At 44.1% G+C, this 21,425-nt stretch overlaps 1 protein-coding gene across 5 annotated transcripts in view; it reads left to right on the top strand.

The window, feature by feature from the left end:
• Positions 1 to 18,095, top strand: part of NEDD9 (neural precursor cell expressed, developmentally down-regulated 9) — a 109,838-nt gene extending 91,743 nt beyond the window's left edge. For all 5 annotated transcript variants that reach the window (XM_080379420.1, XM_080379418.1, XM_080379419.1 and 2 more), the window contains 5 exons: positions 10,563 to 10,664; positions 11,863 to 11,964; positions 12,406 to 13,629; positions 13,956 to 14,045; positions 15,458 to 18,095. In XM_080379420.1, the coding sequence (XP_080235546.1) occupies positions 10,563 to 10,664; positions 11,863 to 11,964; positions 12,406 to 13,629; positions 13,956 to 14,045; positions 15,458 to 15,967 (2,028 nt within the window). In that variant the 3' untranslated portion in view covers positions 15,968 to 18,095. The remainder of the gene's footprint in view (positions 1 to 10,562; positions 10,665 to 11,862; positions 11,965 to 12,405; positions 13,630 to 13,955; positions 14,046 to 15,457) is intronic.
• Positions 18,096 to 21,425: the final 3,330 nt, after the last annotated feature.

Genomic DNA, 21,425 nt, shown 5'->3' with positions numbered 1-21,425 from the left:
CGTTTACCCTCAAGTCTGAAATACCACAGCTTCCTGTGAAATGGTTTACTCAAATGACCCAGCCAGTCATCTTACAGTCCCTCGTTTCTTCTGCTTTCACATTAGTAACAAAACATCACTTCAATGTTAAAGTGCTGAACCCACAGCAAATTTGCTGAGTGGAGCAGGGGCAGTAACACATACCTCAGCACTCAATGCTCTGTTTCACAAAGTGCACTCTAAAGGATGAAGTTCTCTCAAATTCAATGCAAACTCAATGGTAAAAATGGCACACAGGCTTTTACTTAGGCTTGAGAGTTCCACTTGTAACTTTCTGGCTTTTCTTCTATTAATGTCACACATTTTACTGATAAAGAGCCTGTGCAGTTAATCTGTCCTCCTGATCTGATCTCTGTGAAAACCACAGAGTGAAGAAACCCTCATCCACAAGACAGAGTAAGCAGCAGTTAGTCACTGATGCTATGTGTAGAGAAGTATTTTAAGAAAAAGACTGCATTTTATTAGGCTGAGTAAACATATGAGCTCAAGATTACTCCCCGTTTCTTCCTAAGCGTGGGGCTCTTTTTAATCAGTTCTATTTGTAGACCAGAGGCACGCATTTTTTTTCCCTTTAGTATCTGAAAAAAGGCAAGTCCTGCAATCTCATCCAATAACTGAGGTCCCTTGGGACACAAACCCGCCTGCACAGGGACAAGTGCAGGATCAAACCTTAGCTAAAAAAAAACTATTAAAAGAAAAATGCAATTTTATGGGCTCTTTTTGTGGTGGTTAGAAACCTAACCGGACCTTTGGTTACATCTGGAAGCCCACTAACCAAGCATTGATTTTGGGTAATCTAAGTTTCCCTGTAAGGACTAAAACCTAAACACAGCAGCATTTTACAAAAACACAAGTGGAAAACCGATTATTCAGAGAGTGAATTTCATCATAAGGAGGAAGCATGGTTTCTGGAGATAGGAAATGAATAGATGAAGACAGGTTGCTGACAGAAAACAGTTCTATTGCAATCTAAAGGCTTTACAGGTGTTCAGTGATTTTGTAGACATTTTGTTTTGGAGGAAGACTAATTAGCATCAGAATATCATCACTCCACATGTCTGGCATGAAACATCTCAATTGTTCTTTTCAAAATAGCAGTGCTAATATTTCATCCATTTTTAAAAAAAAAAATGAATCTAAATCTTTCTACCAAAACAGATTGTTAGAATGGAATCAAAGTGAAATGAATGTAGTTAAGTTCTTAGGAGACAAACATTCCGTAAGAGTCCATCCCTAATCCTTAAAAGAAACTAACCTATTCCCATAGGGTCTCATCAGAACATTTTATATTCACAACCAGTCCTGACTAAGGTCTGGGATAATTATTATATAGATGCAACAGACAGTTAAGGATGGAGTTTATATCTGTTTAAAAGGTGTCTATACCTTCCACAAACTTGCCAAAGCAAGCTATTCTAAACACCAGTTAATGGGAGCACTTGTCTGTACAGCTGCCTTGAGGAAGCCATACAAAAATGGAGCTAAAATACAGCTTGTGAGCCAGACAGCCTCTATAAATCAAATTAAGTTGAGCTTCTTCCTGATGGAAGGCTTTCTTAGCCTACTTCTCTCAGCAAGATGGTTGCCAACCTAAAGGCTTTAGGGACACTTCCATTGGTTTCTGCCCAAGTGTACCTCTGAGGACAGTCTTGTGGAATTGAAACTCTTTGGCAGTACTTTATCTCAACCATATTTTTTTTTTTACCCACTGGGAATTGCCAGTCACCAAAACTGGAACTGTTGACAGGGAAGGATCTGTTCTGAGAAATGTCTTAAAGGAAGAAATAAAATATTTGACAGGAAACAAGTAGTCATGGAAATACCATACTTAAGCAAATCCCAAATGAAGTTTTATTCCCCTCCAGCCCCTAGCATTCCATCTAGAAATTCAGCGTAGAAGGGAAAAAAATAACTGAAATAAGATGAAGCTCCTCAAAGGAATTAAAACAAGTTGTTTGGAGTGAACAAACTGATTTATTGTTTGTGAGACCTTAGGATTTCGTGTCATTCACAACAGTAAGACCACAGTGTTCTACCTGTCCCAGCACCTCATCTTCACATCCTTTTCTTCGTTTCCTCTCCTCCTTCAAACTGGCCCTAAGTTCAGGCTTCTGTCTTTGAGAAGTCATAGTATTACTGGCATAGAAAACAAATGCGTATTTGCCAAATGGTTCTTAATGTGACAACCTTTTTAAAATGGGAAGACTAGATAGACTGGGACAGCCAAAGCAAGATGCTGCTTTAAATATTTACTACGGGCCAGACACCAAAACACTTTGAGTTTCGCCACACACTTTCATTAATTAAAACTCCAGCTCAAATTTAAGCACAGGTTTCCAGAGAATGCTTTAGGAGTTACACCTATTTCTCCACTAGAACTTAGCACACAATAATCTGGGGGGTTTCTTTCTCTGTAAGAGCCATCCACAGACATTTATTTCAAAGCCCATGCCTGTTCTGTCACCAGTACGGTAACACAGCAGCTCTTTAGTCCTGTTGGCCCATCCATGCAGAAATGGGGATCTCATTGTCTGTCTAAAAAGAAGTAATTGTCACAGGGACAGCACTGGTAAAACTCGTAACAAGAGTATTGGGCAAGTATCCTCTTTCACACTTCTCTTAGAAATCCTGATAATTTCATAATAATGGATATATTTTGCTCATCTCTTATTCTCTTCCTCTCCTCTCAAAAATGGGAGATCCTCAGAAATGTTAGTTTGGCTCCTTTTAATCTCATTTTGTAAGCAAGAATGACTCCACCAGAAGCTAGGAAATACCCCTTCTGAGTCAGCCTTGCAATTCAAGGCCAGCCGGCACCAAGCCTGTTCCACTGAAGCAAGCAGAAACATTGCTCATAACACAACTAGCAGAAAGCCCTAGAGTTGGTACGAGAGAGAGCAGGACCAGGTCACAAAAACATCATAAAACAAAGCAAAAAAATCCCCAGTCAAGTCTTGTCAGTGACAAAGTTCTTGAGGTTTTTTGTGCCTTGTACTGCTCATTCAGTAAGGTCTGCAGAGAGACAGACCTTTGTATCTGCAGTTAGTCTGTGATCATGAACATCAGCAGCAAGCAAAAACTCGACACTATAACCCAAAGCAACATCTGACGCAAGTCAGCAGCATTCCCCTACACTTAATACAGCCCTCATGTGAATCAGAGCTTAGGTCATTTATGTAACTCCATAGATTAAAAAAAAAATATTTGGAGAGACAAAATATAGGAGAAACAAAACTGAAAAATAGTGTAATTAACCTGCTTTTGTGTGCCAATCAATGGAAAAGGTCACAGCAGAAGTTAAAGAGTCAGAATTAGGCTAGTTGCAAAGCAGTTGGCTATGGCTATACCATTATCACCAGCAGCTGATGGTTTGAATCAAGGCCAGCTCATGACTTCACATTTTGTGTTTTAAATCAGTTTCACAACTTCAGCTCTACATCTTCAAGACTCACAACCCAGAACTTGCATAAATCTGGTTGAAATAGTATGTCTTCAAAAGGAGAAAAGTGAAACACCCATTTTCATTGTTGTCATTTGCATTACAGTATCACAGGCATTTTTTAAGACTGGGCATCTACTGGTGAGGCACTACAGAGCCACATTTAAAATCTGCTGTTTAAATCCCTGAGCCTGCAATGTTAAGCATTTTTAATTTAACACACATGAATCAGCGACATCTGGACATACTTTAGCCCTAAGAGCATGTTCACTTTCAGGAGAAAAGCAGATCTTCGTAAGCATAGGAGAAAATAAGCAGGTATATCTTGAAGATGAAAGCAACATCAGGAAATAAATCAGTTCTGTATCAGGGTAGTAATTGTCACATTTCCTTTTCTTCACGTATCTAAATCTTCTTCTCAGAAAATTCACTGGGGAACACCCAATCAAAGGCAAGTGGTAGTATCACTGTGTGTGTTCATACCACGTTTCTTTCCACCACACAGAGGTGATAACTCACTCAACCCAGGAAAGAAAATGCAGTCATTTCTGCTGATTTCCTCTTACCTTGCAGAAATGTTTGGGCTCATTGCTAGACACAACTCACAGTGGCAGCTACAAGCCTGGTGCGTTAGAAGAAATGCTTCTACAAGCTTCTTCCCCGCTCTTTCAGCCTGTGAGCTTTGATCGAAAGCTCTTCAATGGTTCAGTTGTGGCAGAAAATATTCCAATGTGACAGTTTATAGTGGCCCAGTGTTGATACATTATTTAGGTTAAAGCATTACCATTTCATAATCCTAAGACCTAGATCAGCCTACAAATACATTTATGAGTGAATATCTGTAACACATGTGAGAATGAAACCCCAACCTTTACTCACTGACAGCTGAAAAACATTGTGTGTCATCATATATAGAAAATAAAGAAGTTGGGGCTACTGCATCATAAGAACATTTTTGCTCTTTTTTTTTTTACAGTAGGCAGTACCAAGTGATACAATAGGTATTACTGTCAGAAAATTCATTATCAGTTATTGGGAATCTTAACGCAGCTTGCAAGAGACAGAGAGGACACCCTACATGCTCTCTGTAAAAAGGGCAGGGTTTTAGCCAGCTAGCTAGGTTCTTTCAAATACCCAGATTACCTTAGAAACTCCGTTCTTTAACACAACCTTCTTGCTGTTCAACTTTGCCACAGGGACTTTCCCAAAGAAAAATCATTTAAGGAGACGTACCTGGCTTTCTTAAATACATACAGCAAAACAGAATGGCCAAGAGGCAGCTTACAGCCTGATCTTGCATTGTTCAGTGGCTCCCACCACTGCCTTCCAAAGGACTGGGAGTTCAAGAGAGCAGGAATTACATTCTTCCCCTTAATTCCTCTCTCTTACAATCTCCCCATATTTTCTTTAACTATTTGATTTTTCTTACAAGCCTAAGAAAGCCCAGGTAGCTGTTACATATCCACCCGAGAGGCTTAGGAACAGGACTTCAACCACTAGAGCTTTGTATTAAATTTACAGAAATACTTCACAACAGAAAACAAACATGCTCTTTTTCCCTTTACTTACATTTTGAGTCATTTTTCCACACATTCACAGTTTATTAACAGCCCCATTTTATACCCCACCACTTGGCCTCCTCCAGGGCAGGACCCTTCCCAGGGTAAGGTACAGCTGGTTTTAATAGATACGGGGGCTGACAGCTGAGATTAGCAGCAGCTGGTGGCAGTAGCTCATCAACTGCTGAGAGTTACCATGGGGTGAAGAGGGGAGCATAATGGGAGGAGATATATTTTAATACAATTCTTCATCCAGATTTAAAATGAATACGTGAAATTTCACCTCATGTGCCTCTTCTTTTCTACCTCCAAAAAGAACTGATCTATTTTAAAAGTCGTCAGCAGACATTCTTGGGGTTAAGAGACCGTGCTGGGAAATAGCAAGCTGCCCTTTTCAGCTCCCCTGTGTGCCTGTGGTTTGGGTGAGGTGAGGTGTTGCGGAGGTGCAGCAAACCTCACCTTCAGTTCTCCCACCTCCCACCATCATTCTGCATCTCAGGTATTGCTGCTTATGGGAACAGTCCAAATTCTGCCCTCCAAGGTGCTGCTATGAATTCAGAGTAACTCTGTTGGCTTCAGTAGGTTTATTTGCTATTTTTCCTTGTTAAACAATGTAAACTACGCTGCTGTGCGTCTGCCGTAAGCATGAGAACTGTTTTATTGCTGCCTGGGTTAGGAATGTTCTCTACTGCAGCCTAACATCCATTTTAATCCTGGAAGGAATAGAATGAGTTGGGGTTTTTTTCCTTGTATTTAAGGAAGAGGGATTTAATGAACCACAGGACTGGATGTTTTGCAAAGTACATGCACATTCAGCTCTTTTTCTTGGTTAGTAACATGCCATTGCATGGAAAAGACCCAAGTAATTGCTTTTGGAAGAGTATGGTCTTTAGCAAGAACAGAACAAACTTTCTGCACAGTTGTCTTTCTTTTGCGGTACTGGAAGTTTGAAGTAGGCTCATTACATGTTTTGCCAGAGCCAAACCTGGTCCCGGTTAGTTACTCTGCATGGATTAAGTGGTTAACAATGTTTTGAGAATGTTCGGCTAGATAATTTGTGGGAACACCATCTGTTTCCCTCAACGCATAAACAAGGAAAATTGCTGGTTTGAAATGCAGGATTATTTAAACTTAGATGACCACAGGCATTCTTAAAAGAGAACAGGTAAAAGGAGGAAAAATCTTCGCAAGGCCTGAAGTTCAGTGACATTTGTTAGGAAATAAACTCTGAAGTACCAGATAGAGCTTCTATCCCTGTTCCAGAAGTGAGAGAAGAGGACCTTTTCTTTTGCAGCCACCTCCTTCCTTCTGAAGTCCATCTTCAAAATTAAACCGCCATCAAACATTCAAAACCATAAAAAATGGTCGAACAATGCACTGAAAGGGCTGAGCATCTCATTCAGAAGCAGCAAGTTCATTCAATGTGTTTATGGATGAAGATCCAAAAGCAAAAGTTACTTCTGAAAATACTGGGTTTGGTACTTCTCTTAATTCACCTACTCTGCTACCTCCCTCTTTCTCATGCAGAAGCAGCAGTGCAGCCACATGTCCTGGCTCACATGACCTATGAGGAGACATGAGACATGTCTTGGAGACATGAGAATCAGAACAAAGCTCCACAGTTTCACTTTGTGAAGTAGCGTGGATATTGTTTGAATTACTGTTACACAACGTTCGCTCAGGATAGGTTTTGGCGATGAGCTGCTGCTGTTCTGAATGGACTAGGAACAAGCAGTTCACAGGCATGTTTAACCTAGTGAGGAGTGTTGGAAGAGGAGTAGAGGTACAGCAGGGAATGTTCTGGTACTCACTGCAAACCAGATCAGCATTTGCAGAAGATTTTATGTGAAATCGCTCAGAACATGTTGTTACTAGATAATAATCCTCCACACAGGGAAATATACCTGAGTCACTGGGAGGAAAAATTGTCTTTCATGTTAACAACAGCTTGGTTGTTGCTGGGTTTCTTAAAGTTTTATTTTCTGTCTTCTGTATAGCTTTTTCACAAGCCTAGAAAGGAGCCGACATAGAAGCCTCTGATGCATTTTTATTTGGAAAATAAATGCCACCTTAAGTAGAGTGCACCGCTAAGCACAGCGCTGCAGGCAGCTCAGGTCTCCTGCCTGCAGTCACCCTACAGGCAGGCTGTACCCGTGAATACCCAGAATCAGGCACCTCGTGGTTTAGCCTCTCGCTTCCTTTGACAACAGCCAGAAGCACTCAGGGCAGGGGGTTGTTTCACCTAAATAAAGGAGTGACTCTGCCTGACCGCTCCTTTGGGTTAGTCAAGTATGGGAAAGAGAGCAAGTGTCAAGATACGTGATAGCAGAAGCCCTGCAGCTCTGGGTGAGACGGGCCGCCTTCATCTGGCCGGTCTGGCTTGAGTGTAGTTCTTCAGGATTGTATAATGGCACAGTATATAAGCAGCCCTGCAGCACTGTAAACCTTTCCTATATCATCTGGTGTGTCAGTCTCTTGTGAAAAATGGGAAAGGTCTCTAAGGATGAGCTACAAGAATAATCACAGCTGCATGATACTCCTGTACGCAGAGCGAGGGAGGATCTCTCTGTAAATACTGAGCGTGAGCGTAGCTTCTCCACGTATGTCCTGGTCTCCACAGCGTAAGGATATCATCTGCTTTGCCAGCAGAGCTTCTTTTTACAAAAGCGAAACACCGTGTTTACCTGTAACAACCACAGCAAGTGCTTTTACTTGTGTGTGCTTAGGAATGCAATTTAGTGGTGGGTTTGGCAGTGTTAGATTTAGGGTTGGCTCGATGATCTTCAAGGTCCTTTCCAACCTTCTGTGATTCTATGCCTTATTCCCTGCGCTGCTCAGCTGAGCTCCCTTTTTTATATTGGAAGCCTGTGACTTTTCTTTGAGTTTGCTCGTGGCAATTAATTCTCTGAGCAAGGAGAGGGTGGTGGTGTCTTGTATCCTGAACGCGTTTAGGCATGAGATGGGTAGGACAGTTAGGGCTGAGCCCGTGGAAAGGCGCTTCTCTAAAGTGCTGTGCAAACCTCGGAGAACTGAGGTGCCATAAAGCTGCTGCAGAGGTGCCATACGTTGCCTCCATGGGCAGGACTGCAAGAAGCATCGCACATCTGAGACCTGGAAGAGATGTGGTCAAATTTTATTCCTGCTCTGGGTTTACGATAAGAGTTCAGCTTCTGAAGTAGACCACAGCTGAGCAAGGGTTTCAAGCAAAAATTTCAGACCAAGGGACCAATACCTGCCTTTTGGAGCCTGCCTCCTGCTTTGTTCTGCTAGGCAGTGGGGAAAGCCGAGCCAAACTGCAGGGGTGCAACTGGTGGGGGGTCTCTGGCTGCCTGCCATGGACAGACTGGGGTTTTTCCCTCTGGAGTGGTCAAGCAGTTTCCTGGCATATTAGCAAGCAGCCTAGTGCCACAGTGTTCACAGTAGCAGAAGGGATCACGGAGACGGGCTACCCAGGAAACAGCCCTGCGTGTTTACTGTGCATTGGCTGTTCTCCCGCAGGATCATTTTTAAACACCCAGTGACTCATTATTAAAGCAACGCTAGGATGGTAATTTTGAAGTCCCTGGAAGTCTGAGTAAACATTGCCTAAAACCAAATCTTTCTGTTCCTGGCTTGGGTGGAAAGCATTTGACTGGCAGCACCCAACTGAAAGAAAAAAAGGGGAGAAAAAAAAAAAGGGGGCAAAAAATAGACAGCTAGTGTGATCACCAGCCCTCACTGGCAGAAAAAGCATGAGGAAGCAATGTTGATACAGGTTAGCAGTTTCTCAGGCAAATAAAATAATCCCAGTATTACATGAGAGTGGCCTGGGAGGAGTAATGTCTGGAGCGATCCATTATGGGAAGCTTCTTCCAGTAATTTAAGGGAGAACTTTCTGAAAGTTGTGTCTGTAGGTACCTTTTACAGTGCAGTAGGTGACTCTGTGGGAGAGAAAAAGTCGATACCTTTTTAGATTCTTTTTAAGAAACTCTTGTATGTAAGCCCTATTAACCGCACACCCAATTCAGCAGGAGTTCTCTCATGGGCAACGAAGTGACCCAGCACTCTGGAGACCATAGAGCTTCCAGTTCCTTCCTCTGATGCTAATTCAAGGAAAAGCAGCTGCAAAACCCACTGGTTCCCCGCCTGCCAGGCTGAATGGCCTTCCTTCGCCTGGGGCAGTGGCCACACCGCCTTGGGCTGCTCCCAGTCGGTCAGGCGTGTACTGCATACTGGTACGGCAGTCACCCCAGGGGGAAAATCCAGTGGTTGTTTTGTGGCACAGGGACAGAGATTACACAGCAATATTTGGTACAAGAAGAAAAGCCTGTGTTGTTACCATAGCGGAGAGGGGGTAGCAGGTTAGCATCAGGGGCTTTCCCTGCAGACCTCAGTCAAGCAAAGTTCCCTGTGGAATCTGGCCGGGATACTAGCATTCCTTACAGCAAACACTTACAGGATCTTTACTGAGCATTTGGGCAGAAACTCTGTTGTATGTCATACATACATTTCCAAAGACAGTTAGGGAGCTGTCATACAGAATTCTCCCCATACGAGTACAGAGCTACATCTTGTACAGGCCTCTGTAATTTGACATTTTATGCCTTTGTGTTACAGTATTTCTATTTTTTTGTTAGAGCTAAATAGCACCAGCAGAGGTTAAGATGTCAGCATTTCCACTGTAAACCCAGCTCTTTCTTGAGGTTAGGTAACATTTGTTTTATACCACACTATACTGAAATTCTGCCATGCAGATGCTGTCCAAGACACGAGGCATTTTACCAAGGTTTATTTGAAGTCATTATGGTAGTTAATGGTGTAGAAAATGTCAAAAAATGAAAATTCTAAGTTAGGGTTTTTTTTTTCTTTCACAGGCTGTTCTTGCATTATATACTTCCAAGAATGGCTTAATGTTTCCTATCTCTTAGCCACTAATATAGACGAACCAAACAGAGAGGAAAGCTGAACGTCCCGCTTTGGAAGGGTTAAGCATAGCTTTTCTATGTAAAGAATTCCCAGAGCCACAGCTCACACCCAGTTATCCAGGATGTTGTGCTATGGAGCACAGTAGCACAAGACATCCTGCCAGAGTAGGTGGGAAGTACCTCCACAAGCAAAGACTCCCAGAGCCTGAACGTAGTATTTTAAGCCTCTGCCAGTAAGTGGGGACACTCCACCTCAGTAGGATCAGCGTGTATGTCGGGTGGTGTAACCGTCAGCTTGTGTGGTCTGTGGTCAGTGGGAGGAAGGGACCAAACTCCCGTAGCCCTGCTGGAGAACATGTGCTTGACAAACAGAAGATGCTGTAGCACTAGCAAGCAGCCATGTCAGAACATGGTCTAAAAGGAAAAGATGGTGCATTTGTAGCTACTAACAGTCACTTGGTGGTGTTCAACTGTCAGAAGTGCATGTAGACTTGTGTTACTAACGTTGCCACATAAAGAGTGAATGTTAATAGTACTAGATTGTTTATACCCTGTGCGGTTACAGAGAGAATACGCCAACATCCTCAGAGACTTAGTTTCCTCTTTTCTTTTATCCCACAGGTAATAACTCCAGTCAGGTCAGGACAAGGTTATGTTTATGAATTCCCTTCCAAATACCAGAAGGATACCTACGATATCCCCCCTGTTCGCCCTCTCCAAGGGGTAAGTACCAATAAAACTGCCAGCAGCACTGACAGGGCACAGAAGGTGATGAATGTCTACTGGAAGTTTATGAGCAAAGCAAATTCTCTCATTTCAGAGGGAAAATATGTTTTAATTAGATGCTGTGGCTTATTCACAGAGCGCAGAAGTATTTCAAAGTTGTATTTGATGTTGACTAAGATTTGGCAGCACACCAAACGCAAAAGTCCCATTTGTTTTCTGTGTTTTGATCAAAGACTGTATCTAAACAGAATAAACTTGCTCCCTGGGAACAATCTTTTTTTCCCCCTTACTTTGTTGTTGCATAGTTGACAGTAATTTACTCAGTAAGGGTAAAATTATCGCCTAGATGAACAGCTACTATGCAGGGAGTTATTTTCACCACATGTCTACTGCACCATGTCACTGAACTTAAATACATCTTTGTTCTGGGGAACACCCTTAGCATTCAGTCCCCAAGACCACAGACATCTAAATGCTTGCAGGACCTATAACCCAACGATCCTGCATCTCTCCACGGCTCTTTGAAAGAGCAGCTCCTTTAGAGGATAACATTGAAGCTCAGTAGTACATAACACAGGCTGACACCGAATGGCCAGAACTGTTGGGAAGTCTGGCTTAAGAGACATTCAGATGGTGGCCTTAGACTACATGCAGAACCCACTGTAACGTTGGACACGCCACCAAACGGGATGCTTGAAACATCTGACAGCTGTACTCTCTGCTAGTGAGACAGCTCACACTGCACCTGATAAAGCAGACAGGTGATGCTGACAAGGGCAGCCTTAGTTTCAGAGTTTAGTGCGTACTAGTACAAGCTTATTCCTCAGCCCCTCTGATCTCTGTCACTAAGGGTGGGATTCGTTCTGGTGACGTGACTATACTGCTCCCCTGTTCACCCCAACAGGTATGTATAATAGACTGGCCTTGATTTAACTGTCAGGATGGAAGTCAGCCATGACTTCATCTCTCCAGCTTGCTGTCCACACAGTTGCCCAGAGGGGGCCCAGCAAAGTGCATTTCCTCCTAACTGTCCAAAATCCCAGGCCAATCCCAGCAGCTCTCCCATACGAAACAAAGTTGAAGAGTTCTGATCATCTTTGGGCTGTATGAGAGGAAACACAGAAACCAGGAAAACTCACCTGAGACCAGAGCTTTCCTGAGGTGACTTGTCTGTATCAATTTATTCTTTCTTTAGATATATGACATTCCCCCTGCATCGGTTAAGGGGCCTGCGCTTCCAGTTCCCATGGACGAAGCAAAAGCTTTAGGAGTCTATGACATACCACCCGCCAAAGGGGTAAGTATTACGCTGTTTCCACAAGATCCTGTATTTTCATGTCTGACCAAAGACATATTTAAACAAGAGTTCATATGTGATCCTGACGGAAAAGGAGATTCAGTACTTTAAAGATTTCCTTGGTTTTTTAAACTGTTAAAACTGGTAAAGTGATGCACTGCATCGAAGTTATTAATGTTAAGGAGTGTGAATTGATTATTAGACCTATATTCTCTTTGTGGCAGCGTGCTGTCTTTGGATTTTGCTACTTTTAAAAATTTGCATCAAGATGAATGCTAAAAAGTGAGATTCTGAAAGTGATGCTCTGTCAGACGCAGGATAAGTAGCTGACTCCATGAAAGTCAATGGCAGATCATCCACCCCAGCATTTTATAGGCCATGTGGAAGATGTAAAATACTTTTTGTTCTAGCCAGTTTCATGGTTTGCTTTCTGTGATGCAGGTCTATGCTACACCTCCATCTGCATGCCGAGATGATACAGGCCTGAGGGAAAATTTGCAGGATTTTTCGTCTCCAGTTGGCCACAGTGTAAGACAAGAAGGAGTATATGATATTCCTCCTCCCATCACCAAAGCAACTGGGAAAGAACTTAATAAATTTTCTCCTGAGAGCGTTTTATTGCCAGATGGAGTGCAACAGAAACAGAATGTTTATGACATCCCTGTGAACCATCAAAACCATTTTCTTGGACAGCAAATTGCACCTCAAAAAGATGTTTATGATACCCCAAGAGGAGTTGCATTCCCAGGACAACAGACAGGACTCAGTGAAAGTCTCATCCCAGAAGGAAGAGAAGGTGTATATGACGTGCCACCACCAGTCCTCCAAGACACTAAAGGCTTACAGGATGTGACTGATGGGATAAACAGGTTGTCTTTCTCCAGCACAGGAAGCACAAGGAGTAATATGTCCACATCTTCAACAACATCAAAAGACTCTTCTTTCTCAGCATCAACTGCACAGGACAAAAGACTAATCCTTGACCCAGACACTGCTATAGAGAGGCTTTATCGCCTCCAGCAGATGGTGGAGACAGCTGTCAGTAACCTTATGGCCTTCATTACAGCAGACTGGCGGTCTTATGGATATATGGAGAAACACATCAATGAAATTCACACTGCTGTGGATAAGGTTGAGCAGTCACTGCTGGAGTACCTCCAGTTTGCGAAAGGATCAGCAGCCAATGCTTCCTGCCTATCTGAGTTCGGCCTTCTTAACAAAATGAGAAGGGAAGTGCAAAGGTTGGAGGACTCTCACCAGATCCTTACCCAAACCAGTCACGACTTGAACAGCTACAACTGGTCTTTGAACGTTCTAGCTGTCAACAGACTGCAGAACAAGTGTGATGACCTGGATCGGTTTGTTATGGTGGCAAGGACAGTCCCGGATGATGCCAAGCAACTGACCACTACCATCAGCATCAACGCAGAGGTGCTCTTCAAACAGGCGTTGAGTAGCTCACGTTTCAAAAACATACCAGAGAATATCATGAACGCTCCTGACTACCTATATGACAATCCTCACATGCAGCGTCATGGAGAAAAAGCACAGAACCACTGCAGTTCCCTTCCTCCGCTCCTGAGTAAGGGTCAGCACCCTCCCAGTACCACCAGTGAGAGCTCAGAAAAGAGCTGGATGGACGACTACGATTATGTTCACCTGCAGGTAGGTAAACCCAACACCTTGTTCTGCACAAGGCCACGTAAGAGTTGTCTGGTTTTTGCAGAAGCTGTTTTCAGGGAAGCAGCAATTAGATTGCCGCACTAATACATATTACATTCAAGAGTAATTCCACCGGGGTGATATATATATATATAATATATATAAAAATAGCAGTAGCCTTTTGCTGTGCCACACTATCCTTTTCTTCTCCATACTCTTAGTGGTGCACTACCAGTGAAAAAGCCGATGCAAAGCAGCCTGTTATTTGACCTACGAGATGTCATTTAGTGGGTTTGATTTAACACAGTGTCTTCTGTTATGCAAAACAGGGGAAAGAAGAGTTTGAAAGGCAACAGAGGGAGCTGCTGGAGAAAGAAAATATCATCAAGCAAAACAAAATGGAGCTAGAGCACCATCAGGTATGTTTGCTCAGGTGCAGTAATCACATTAGTATGCAGTGTTGCTTGCACGTAAGGAGTATTTGTCAAGTAAAGCAGGAGGGGCCCTTCCCTTAGCAGTGTGCAACTGCTAGCATCATGGCTGTGAGGTGTGCGTGAGCGCCAGCACACACAGTTGTCCCAGGTGCTAGATGATGAAGATGACAGGTATTAGGTCTTGGCTAAACAGCAGCTCCAGGTTAGTTTCTTTCCAAGTGGGATTTATACCAGTCAGGCTCCACCATCAATGGATTTATGACTGCGAAGGACAAAGCCGCATACTGTCATGCTCCAAATGGGACATGATAAGCATCAAAATTTTAGCACCTTCCTGGCACCATGTGTGCTGTGATTGCTTATGCCAAAGAAACCCTCGGTATTTGCTGCAGAGCAGCTATTCCGAAGATCAGCATCGCTGCCCTGTTCATTTCCTTGTTGCCACTCCATACCTGAGCAGAAGCCTAGCCACAGCTGTCAGTGTTTAGAGTGACACCTCTTGTGGCAGAAATAAGCCTTTCCCTTGCAAACAATTTCCAACCCTCTCAACTTCAGAAGGTAATTATTTTTTATACAATGCACCATTGTGGTGGACCCGGTGCATACATATAAGAAAAAGCAGTTTCTGTCTCCAAAAGTTTACCACAGAGGGGAAACAGACTTCTGCAGTGTCTCACAGTGGGCCAGTCACAAAGCCAGCATGAGAACTTGGCCTTCCCGACCTGCAGTTCAGTGCCTTAATCACTGGGCCACACTGAATACACGCGCCCCCTGCACGTTTGTTCAGTAAACAGTGATACCATTAATTAAATATCGTGCTTAACATCACTTTAAATGCTAAAAAAAAATAGGTCATATAAGATGGAGGGCTGTCACTGTGCCCTCATTAATTCTTCAATATGTTGTTGCCATATTGCATGGCAGAAAATTGTATGAGCAATGTGGAGGTGAGAGTTAAAGGTTTGTCATCTCAAAATCCCACGGAGATGGCAGCTTTTTAAAGATTGTGTAGGAGTCACTGCCACTTGGCTCCATCTCTCTCATTTGTGATTTCAGAATATTCCAAATGAGCAACAGCCTGTAAATTCAAACAGCCTGTAAAAATTCAGGAGGCTGGTTGGTTGTTTTTTTAGTTGGTTTCTTTTTGTTGAAATGCAAATAAAGTATTTTAGATGGTTTTCCCTTCTGAACTCTGTGTATTTGGATTTATGGTAACCAAAGCACTTCAGTGCCCCTCACTCTCCAAAAATAAAAGATCTTAGAAAACATACTTCTTATTTAGCATAAGGTCAAGCTAGGATGCCCAGGGCTGTCCTGAGGCGTAAGGTGAAATTGTAACACATAACAACGTCTTAGGAGAATGCTCTTTGAAGAGAGCCTTTTCATTTGCCTTTCAGATCAATCAGTTCCAACGTCTGGAGCAAGAGATCACAAAGCCAGTAGAGAATGACATCTCAAAATGGAAACCACCTCAAGGTCTCCAGACTGCAAACAGCACCGCCACCTCCCATGACAGCCAGCTGCTTTTATTCTATTCTGACCAGTGCGAGACTCACTTCAACTCCCTCCTAAACGCCATTGACGCCTTCTTCAGTTGCGTCAATGCTTCTCAGCCCCCCCGAATCTTCGTGGCTCACAGCAAATTTGTCATTTTGAGCGCTCACAAACTTGTGTTCATTGGGGACATGCTTATGAGGCAAGTGACAACTCAGGACATACGCAACAAAGTGATGAACTCCAGCAACCAGCTGTGTGAACTGCTGAAGAGCGTTGTTCTGGCTACCAAGGTGGCTGCCTTGCATTACCCCAACACCGCAGCCCTACAGAAGATGGTGGACCGAGTCACAGAGATGTCTCGTCACGCACAGTTGTTCAAACTCTCGCTGGTCCAAATGGCATCCTTATGAAACCCAGTGGAATCCAATCCGTGAGCAGCAAAGCAGACAAACTGGAGCTATTTTTATGTAAATGTTATCATTATTTTTTTTTTTAGAATTTTTTTTTATGAAAAATTTTAAATACATTCTTACGCGTTAGAGAATCTAATGAAATCAGGGATTTGGGAATATATCTGGTTCTGTATTATGTTTCTAATACACGTTTAGATTTGTATACACTGCATATATGTATATATTGCTACGTTCCTTAAAACATCAATTAAGCACCTTAAAAACTACGCGTCGGGTAAGCAGCGCCTATCTTTTTGTATATACTGCCCGTTTCCTCAGTATATTTGTTAACTGGATGCTGCACTCTTCTTTCATTCCATCTTGATTTTGGCACATGAACTTGGTTGTGAAACCTTCTTGTAGCAATCCATGAAGCAAGTGTGATGGTTCTCATAGAACTCCATTCTCTTCTTAGAAATTACTTTCTATAGGTTAATTCCATGAGATTTAACTCTCCTCTTGATGTTGCTTTATTATGTACAGCATTTGACCATTCTGACTAGCGTATATGCACAACTGCAAGCAGCAACACATCAAGCGAGGCATACAGCATTTGGGAGAAAAGCGTTTTTAGGATATATAAGTAGAGCCTTCTGAGGAGGAAGGCAAAATCGTATATATTTAATATCTGATGGCATTCAGACTTTGCTATTTCTAGTAGCTGTGCAACGTGGGATTTCAAAATGTGGATGAACTCCCAGCAATGTAAATTCATACGTGTTTACCTTGTATGACCTTGCATCAGCAATTAAATTTAACAGTGAGGCTGGAAAGCCTTATTGTTCATGGACTCAGAGTTCTCCTGAGAGCATCCCAGGATCCACTGGGCTCGTCTTTGAGGCTGCAGATGAGCAGTGTCTTAGAATACCAGTCCCTTCCAGAGGGATAAACATGCACATTGTAATTCATATGGAAAGAAGACAGCTTAATTTGAAATAACAGATACTGAAACATCTCTAAGCTTATACAAAATTTAATGAAGAAATAGCACTTATTCTTCTAGGACATTCTTGGGAATTAATTGTATCTGTTGCAGTTCTGACTTCCATTCAATTATTGGGCTTTTTTTCCAAATTATGTTGCATAGGTGCTGGTCCTTCTGCACTACACTGTTGTGGAAAATGACCTTCTGTTTTAATGGGGCCGTTCCATCACTAAGTACACACAATCCTACCCAGTAATTTTCAATTTAGACCCGTAAAAACTGTTATCAGAGCAGTAGACTGCTTTAGAAATTTCACACGTGCTGGCTGCTCCAAAACACATAAGCTTATTTGTCACGGTTGCTTTTTGCAAACTCCCTAAAAATAAGTCACAGAACACCATTTGCCTGGGGTCCTCAGACTAAAATCCACGCCTCAAAGTGAGCGATGGCTAAGGCAAATTTTGGGCGATTCTGGTTTTAAAGCAGAAACACTAGCGTCCTTGTGTAATTCAAGGTAGTCCCACACTGATGTGTCCCGAGCGTTTGCATCAGCAAGCGGATCACTGGTAAATACCCAGTTATGAGATCAACAGCACCCAGAAAACAGGCACTCCTGCCTGACCGCTCACCTTCCCAGTTAGTGTCCACGCACATGCCTCATTGAAATGGGATTTGTCGTCTTGGATAACAAAACTATTTCAGCAGCACGTGAAATCTTGCAGCCTTAATGTATTGTCCCAGAGTGAAGGTGGCTCATGGCTGCCGTAATATCGCTTCCAGAGTTCCAGAATGTTCCTGGAAGGGCAGCAGGAGCCAGCACAACCTCAGCTGGCCCAGAATCGGCTCCAGGGCTTGGCTCTGGCGTAACACCCCGAAAGGGCAGTTACACTATCGTAACCAACAGCCAGTTGCTGAAAAGCAATCCAAGCAAACCTCTTTTGTGCTAGTGTTGTTTGGGATTCTGTCAGGATCCCTTGTCCATTTTTTTTCGCCGTGTATTCTTAGAAAGCAAGAAGTTGTTTCGAAGCTTAGCGGTTACGTTGATAGTTTGTGCTTTCAAAAGGAGAACCTTTATTGCAAGCTTGTATTACAGTTTGTTATCTTGTAGAGAGTCATTTTAAAATTATTAAATTACTAGCTTTTTTTATATAAAAAAAGGCAGCACTGGGTCTTGTTTTTTCTTGTTTTCAGAGTCCTCTAAGCATGTTAAAAGGAAATATTGTTGCTGCTTGCCAATACTATCAAAGACATTCTAAAATTAGGAGTTCGCTTTCTTTCCATCTTTTCACTAATCAGTGCTTCTAAGTGTGAAGTGAGAACCTGAGGGTATAAAACAAGGGGAAGGACAGTTTCTCTGCCTCTCCAGAAGAAGCCGGTGAAGCTTTTATGCAACTCAGCTACATAAGGCATCAAGCCCAAAATACAGCCGTTGGTGCCTACAGTGCGTGGGGTCACGCTCCTGCCCCACTCCCGGTGTCTATTCCTGCTGCATGAGCTGCATCCGGAACCAGCTCAGCATGGTCCTCGGGGTGAACGGCAGGTCCTCTCAATGCAAACCCAGGATGAGGGGGGGTGGCAGGACACAGGTGTGACTGTCCACCCATTCTGCCCTGTTCCCCCTCTCCAGCATTTACTGGTGAAGCCACGATCCATGCAGGAACTGGAAGAGCACCTTCACTCAGCATAGCCACCCTTCCTCCCAGCAGTAAGAGGACCCCTTTTCTACTACACGCCAAGTCAAGCATTAGCAAGGTGTGGGTTCCATCTGAAACAGCCACGTGGCTTTAAGGATCACGGAGTCTTTCCCAAAAGTTACTCTCCCGTGCACTGCCCTACCTTCTGTCAACACCCCACGTGTGGAAGGAGGAGAGAAGCAGCCTGGGACTGGCTGGGCTCTGTGCTTAAACCAGTTCCCAGCTGCCAACGAAAAACATCCCTGCTGGGGAACGTGAGCACCACAAAAGCCTTGAGAGCAAACCAAAAGAATGATTTGGCTCATCGTGTCCTCGCAAGGGGACGGCCGGCGATGCACGGTTGCTTCCCAAGAGTGCTCCATTTTGTTCCTCTGCTAAATTTAAAAAGGTCAGCTAACAACAGAGGAGGGACTGGACAGCCAGAACGGTTCAGAACAGGCAAAAGAGCCTCTTTGCTCCCCTCCCTGAGCCACAGCGTCCCCACACAGCTGCCAAGACACGGCTGCTGTTTGGCAACCAAGTTGATGACCAGCATGAAAAGATTCTCTGGTGTCCAGTGTGAAAAAAAAAAAAAAAAAAAGTCTGCCTCACACTAGTGGCAAAAGCAGAACACATTTGGCTGCTTAGTCTAGACATTAAGTAAATATCAATTCATATTAATTAGAAAAATGCTGCCTCTCTCGTCCAGGATGATGAGCGAGGCAGAAAGAGGCAAAAGCCACCCTTGAAGTGAGCGGGTTTTAGAGAAATTATCAGTTCACATCGATGCAGGACGTAACTTCATTGCACCCCAAACTGCAGAGCCCCCTGGGGCTACCTCTGCCATTTCTTGCAAGCCAGGGCTGCCCAGCTGCTGTGTTTTCATTAGCTGTGCGCCGCTGCAGCCTTGGCAAACCCAAGGTGTAGGAAACCAACGTCCCAGCCCGTTGCCTGATGCTAGATCACACCCCAGCATCTTCACACCCCCTCTAACTTCTAGACCCTAGAGCTTCTGGCGCTCTCTGCCACATACATCTGGGCTATGTTGCAGAAACATCCCTCCCACGTCTACTGCCAGCGCTCTTCGGAGTATTGCTGTGCCAGTGACACCTTCCCTGTGCCCACGAGCTGAGCATCTGTAGCTGTTCTGCTCCAAATCCCGCTTTTCCCTGTTGAACACCACTTCCAGGCTGCCTGCTCCATCTTAACATGCCTCAGTCTCAACCAAAAGGCTTTAGAAACTCGTAGTATTTACTCCAAAGGTACTAACCCTCCCTCCCTTGCCCCTTTCTCCTCTGACAATGTTCACAGCATTAGTTCGCGTTTAGACAGGAACCTTTCCAGGGCAAAGACAGGGTCTTGCCACCCCCAGAGGACGACACAGAGTGTTCCTCCCAACTCTGAAACGTGGCTGTTCATTTCACCTTAACCTGTTACGCTGGCAGTTTCACAAGCAACATATACACATCACTCTTGAATCAGCGGAGCCCTTTTTCCGCTAGATTTTGTCATCTTAGAGATGAACTGTCCAGATAGTGCAGATTTATTTATATTACTTTTTTAAAAATAACATTTTTTTTTTGCTGTTTGCACCCAAATTCCACCTAAGACAGCAGCTTTCTCTGTCTTAAGAGCCCTGGATACAGCTGTGTGGATTTTCAACATCAGAGTAAACAGACAGTTACATCCAGCAATGCAGAGTCCTCCCAGATGTTCTTCGGACTCAAAGAGAGTGATGAATCCAGGCTGGAGAGTACCTTGATGAAGTGAACAGCAGCAGGAGAAACATCTAACCCAGCCTTATCATAAACCTGCTGACTTCAGAGATGGAGCAGGAGTGACATGAGGCTTAACCTCCTGGGAGCCGGCACGAGGGCGAGCACAGGCTCTCAGTAACCTGTACCCCCCTGTTTCCCTCCAGCAAGCTGCTTCCCTCCAGAAGCAATCTTACTTTGTTTAAATCAGAGCTAAATCTGGAGTGCAGTTCACATCATTAACAAGGCCTGATCATGCTGGACATGCTGCTGGCCACTGGACTCACTTTGGAAACACAAGTATGTCGTTCTCCGTTCAAAACTCAAATATTTAACCTTCACCAGTTACGCAGGGCACGGTGCACTCAGCTCGCAGCCTGACCTCGGGGGAGACACCTTCCCAGGGCATTGCTCTGTGCCTCTGGGGAGCTGCTGGGTGCTCTTCATCCCACCACCTTCCAGGTCAGTGGCTAGGACCACTTTGGGATGGCCTCCTGGAGCAAAGGACCAACAAGGATAGTTTCAGGTCAAAACATCAGTGCACCGCTGGGCACACATGCAGCTGAGCCCACCTCTTCAGCCTCCCAGCGCAGCAGAACATCAGGAGCTGGCAGTTCCGTGGCAAGAAGCAAGGAGACAAAAGCTCCTTGTGCCTCCTGATAAACCCACGGCCACGTGGTCTTGCCTTGCAGTTGCCATGGATTTCTGAGCAGGAGAAGCTGAAATGCTCCGAGGGAGAGGCAATGCTGCGCAGAACATGACTTTCCCACCTCTCCTAGGGTTTAGTTTGCGGTAGGAGGTGACTCACAGGACTCTGTGCTTCAGTTCTGTCCTTTCAGCGGGCAGCGCCGAGCTGGGCTCAGCCCAGACTGGATCTGCAGCTTGCCACCGGCTCTTCTGCACCTCTCTGCATTTAACCTCTGGCCCTGCACCCCCCACAAGCAAAGTCCATCAAGTCAACATTTCTCACAGGAGTTCGCCTTGCTGCTATGGACCTCTCCATGAGCCCCCTGAGCCCCTACCCAGGGCAAAGCCCAGCACCTGAGGAGCGCTGCTGCAGGCAC

Source organism: Falco punctatus (genome assembly GCF_963210335.1).
Source record: "Falco punctatus genome assembly, chromosome: 3".
Taxonomy (NCBI): Eukaryota; Metazoa; Chordata; class Aves; order Falconiformes; family Falconidae; genus Falco; species Falco punctatus.
This window is presented reverse-complemented; position numbering and strand designations above follow the sequence as displayed.